Source organism: Triticum aestivum, unplaced genomic scaffold (assembly GCF_018294505.1).
Source record: "Triticum aestivum cultivar Chinese Spring unplaced genomic scaffold, IWGSC CS RefSeq v2.1 scaffold270894, whole genome shotgun sequence".
NCBI classification, from domain to species: domain Eukaryota; kingdom Viridiplantae; phylum Streptophyta; class Magnoliopsida; order Poales; family Poaceae; genus Triticum; species Triticum aestivum.
This window is the reverse complement of record NW_025245869.1, coordinates 1-2,578: the sequence shown is the minus strand read 5'-3', so window position 1 is coordinate 2,578 and position 2,578 is coordinate 1. Positions and strand designations below refer to the sequence as shown.

At 39.1% G+C, this 2,578-nt stretch overlaps 1 protein-coding gene across 2 annotated transcripts; it reads right to left on the bottom strand.

Annotated features, from left to right (window-relative positions):
• Positions 1 to 460: 460 nt before the first annotated feature.
• On the bottom strand, positions 461 to 2,547 carry LOC123177100 (zinc finger protein CONSTANS-like). Of its 2 annotated transcripts, XM_044591040.1 has the most exons (4): positions 1,768 to 2,547; positions 1,259 to 1,635; positions 951 to 1,090; positions 461 to 665 (listed from the first exon to the last, which is right to left on the bottom strand). In XM_044591040.1, exons 1-3 carry the CDS (start codon positions 1,954 to 1,956, stop codon positions 967 to 969), a joined length of 690 nt encoding a protein of 229 aa, XP_044446975.1. In that variant the 5' UTR covers positions 1,957 to 2,547; the 3' UTR covers positions 461 to 665; positions 951 to 966. The 2 variants fall into 2 exon arrangements, with proteins under 2 accessions (XP_044446975.1, XP_044446974.1); XM_044591039.1 differs by having other exon boundaries at positions 461 to 1,090; positions 1,768 to 2,546.
• Between the last annotated feature and the right edge of the window lie 31 nt (positions 2,548 to 2,578).

Here is a 2,578-nt window from a genome sequence, read left to right as displayed (position 1 = left end):
AGAGAGAGAGAGAGAGAGAGAGAAATGGTTGTCCAGATATTTTTTAATCTGATAAAATAGGTACTTGTCCATGATTATTATGCTTTATTGGGTTATCAAATATATAAGAGATTGATTAACATTTATTTTCTAATTTATTGGGTTACCAAAGATGTCTAACCTGTACCAGGTTTTACCATAAGAAACAATTTATTTACATATCGTGAATTTATTGCCATGCCATAGATTGATCTGGTTTATTGGTTTGATGAAAACCAGCAGGGATGAAAAAACCAGAAAAATCTATGGGGGGTTGGAGGTTGGACGAAGGGGTGGTGGGGAGAAAACTGAGTGTAAGATAAAACCTCAGGTTATTTCTAAGTACTGTACTATATAGAAGAGAAGTAATAGAGATTGCAGTTGCAGGCATGCACACAGGTGAGTCATTTGTCTCTCTTTCTGAAGAAACAATACTTTCAGAGAATACAATCACCAAAATAGCATAGAATTTCTTTTGAACATAAAAATAACATAGCATTGACAACATACGAAAATACATTATTCTATTTATTCGGGCCAAAGATAGAATAATGTACGTGCACATAGACAAGCAGGGTTGAATTATTACACCTTGGTACCAGTTCCTATAACTACCTCCCTAAGAAGAATGTGTCCCAAAACTATCTCTGTAAAAAGAATGAACACAAAACTATCAAAAAGGAAAGAAGAAATGCCAAAAGAAAAACTGAGAAAAGGGCTAAGATCTAAGGTGCAACAGCCTTCTCCACAAATTTAGAGCTATGTATACTGTATTTGTGTGGTGTGGAGAAGAGTGGTCTACCTAGGCATGATTGACTATACATAAAAAAATGAAGATGTAACTACAAAAAATGTTTGCTTTTTTGTGTATATATGCACTGTCTATATGCAAAACGAATGGAAAAAAGGAGAAAAAGAACGAAAAAATCGACCTAATCGCTTATGAATTTATGCTGCATCTGAGTGTAGTATGTGTTGGTGTTCATTGCTAGCCTTTGCGAATCTGCCCTTGACCCGCTTCCGCGTGTCCGCCCTCGCTTTGCGGGAGGCGTACATAATCTGCTTGCAGAACCTGCAAAATTCATCCAAATTGAAATTTAAAGTCAAACTTGCATCAGTTGCAAACAAAAAATAAACTTAGACTTGCATCAAATTTAAACTCAAGCTCGAACCAATTGCAAAAAAAAAAGACATCTGCATATAAAAGAGTTGTCAAATGAAAATAATAATTTAGACTTACTTTCTGTTCTTCTTCTTCTCGTTGTACCTTTGCTTGGCCCTGTCCCTTTCCTCTCGCTTCTTAGCAATGGTGCTTGGATCTTGCTGGTGATGAGCCGCCGCCGCTTGCTCATCCGTGGCCAGCATCTGCGATGGCTGGTTGGCGTCATGACAGCTGGTGCCGTTCTCCGGTGGTGGCTGTGGCGACATTAGGGGCATGGAAGGGCAGAAAGTAGGGAAGCCATCGAGGAGATAAGACGGATGGTGATCGTTGCCTCCCATGGATTGGAGAAGAGTGGTCGATGTCATGACCGGCTGGCATGACGAGGAGGATGGATTATAACATGAGTATGATGATGAGAGGAATTGGCAGATCGATGGTGGCAGCTGCTGCTGTTCCTGTCAAGAAATTAAACCAAGTTCGCAATGTTATTGTGATCGTCGAATAATAACTGGGTTGCAAATAATTAATTGTGCTAATTAGCACTGCGATTGAATGAGTGAGTGAGTGGTCTGTATGTGTATATGTACCTCAAAAGGGAGTGAAGGCCCAGCTGAGTGATGACCAACAAATACTCCATTAGTATTCTCAAGCCCAGAAGTTGAGCAGGCATTGCTCCAATCATCACAGCCGAAGCTGCTGTTGCTGGTGCCTCTTTGATCTCCTACTATTGTTGTTGTTGTTCCACTCGCATCGCATATCTGAGGTCCATCCTCCATGAATGTATTGAGAGAGTGCACGACAAATTAACAGAATGAGTACTCATGCGCCATCCTAGTTAAGAAGTAAGAAAGAGATATTCAATCGGAATTAGCCTTCGATTCCTCGAGGCAGCGAAAGCTATCTTGGCAAGCATTGTTGGCTTTAATTGTGTGCTAGAAATGATGGAAGGTTTTTAGTTGATTCAATTATGTCTGTACAATTTTCTCAATTAGGGAAAGACATCATTTCTCCATCATATACTCCATTACTAAATGAAAGTTATTTTCAGATTCTTAAATTGGAAGATTGACAATTAGCCTCGACCCATTTGAAGTATGTAGCAGTCCCCTGTTCTCCTTGAAAAAGCTAGATTGCAACTGCACATTTTTCATTCTCAAATGACTACATTTTGTAAAAAGGAAATCCTTCAGCTGTGTTTTTTTTTTTGGGTTTCTTCGCTCCCCCTTTTCAAAAAATAAAGTTTTTGGTTTCTTCAGGCTTCACTGGTTCTGCAGCATATGTGTCTGCATTTTTATCTAGAATTTTTTTGGCTTTTCTGTGTGGTTTATACAGTCAAACCAACCAACATATGCGTTGAATAGCGATTAGAAGATAATCTCAGTCATGTCAGTCAGACAA

Bases quoted from the DNA above. Each gene is read 5' to 3' on its own strand.
- LOC123177100 (XM_044591040.1), bottom strand. From the start codon at position 1,956: ATGGAGGATGGACCTCAGATATGCGATGCGAGTGGAACAACAACAACA. The intron at 1,636-1,767 runs GTACATATACAC...ATTTCTTGACAG, and splicing joins GGCCTTCACTCCCTTTTGAG to GAACAGCAGCAGCTGCCACC. The intron at 1,091-1,258 runs GTAAGTCTAAAT...TGAATTTTGCAG, and splicing joins GAGAAGAAGAAGAACAGAAA to GTTCTGCAAGCAGATTATGT.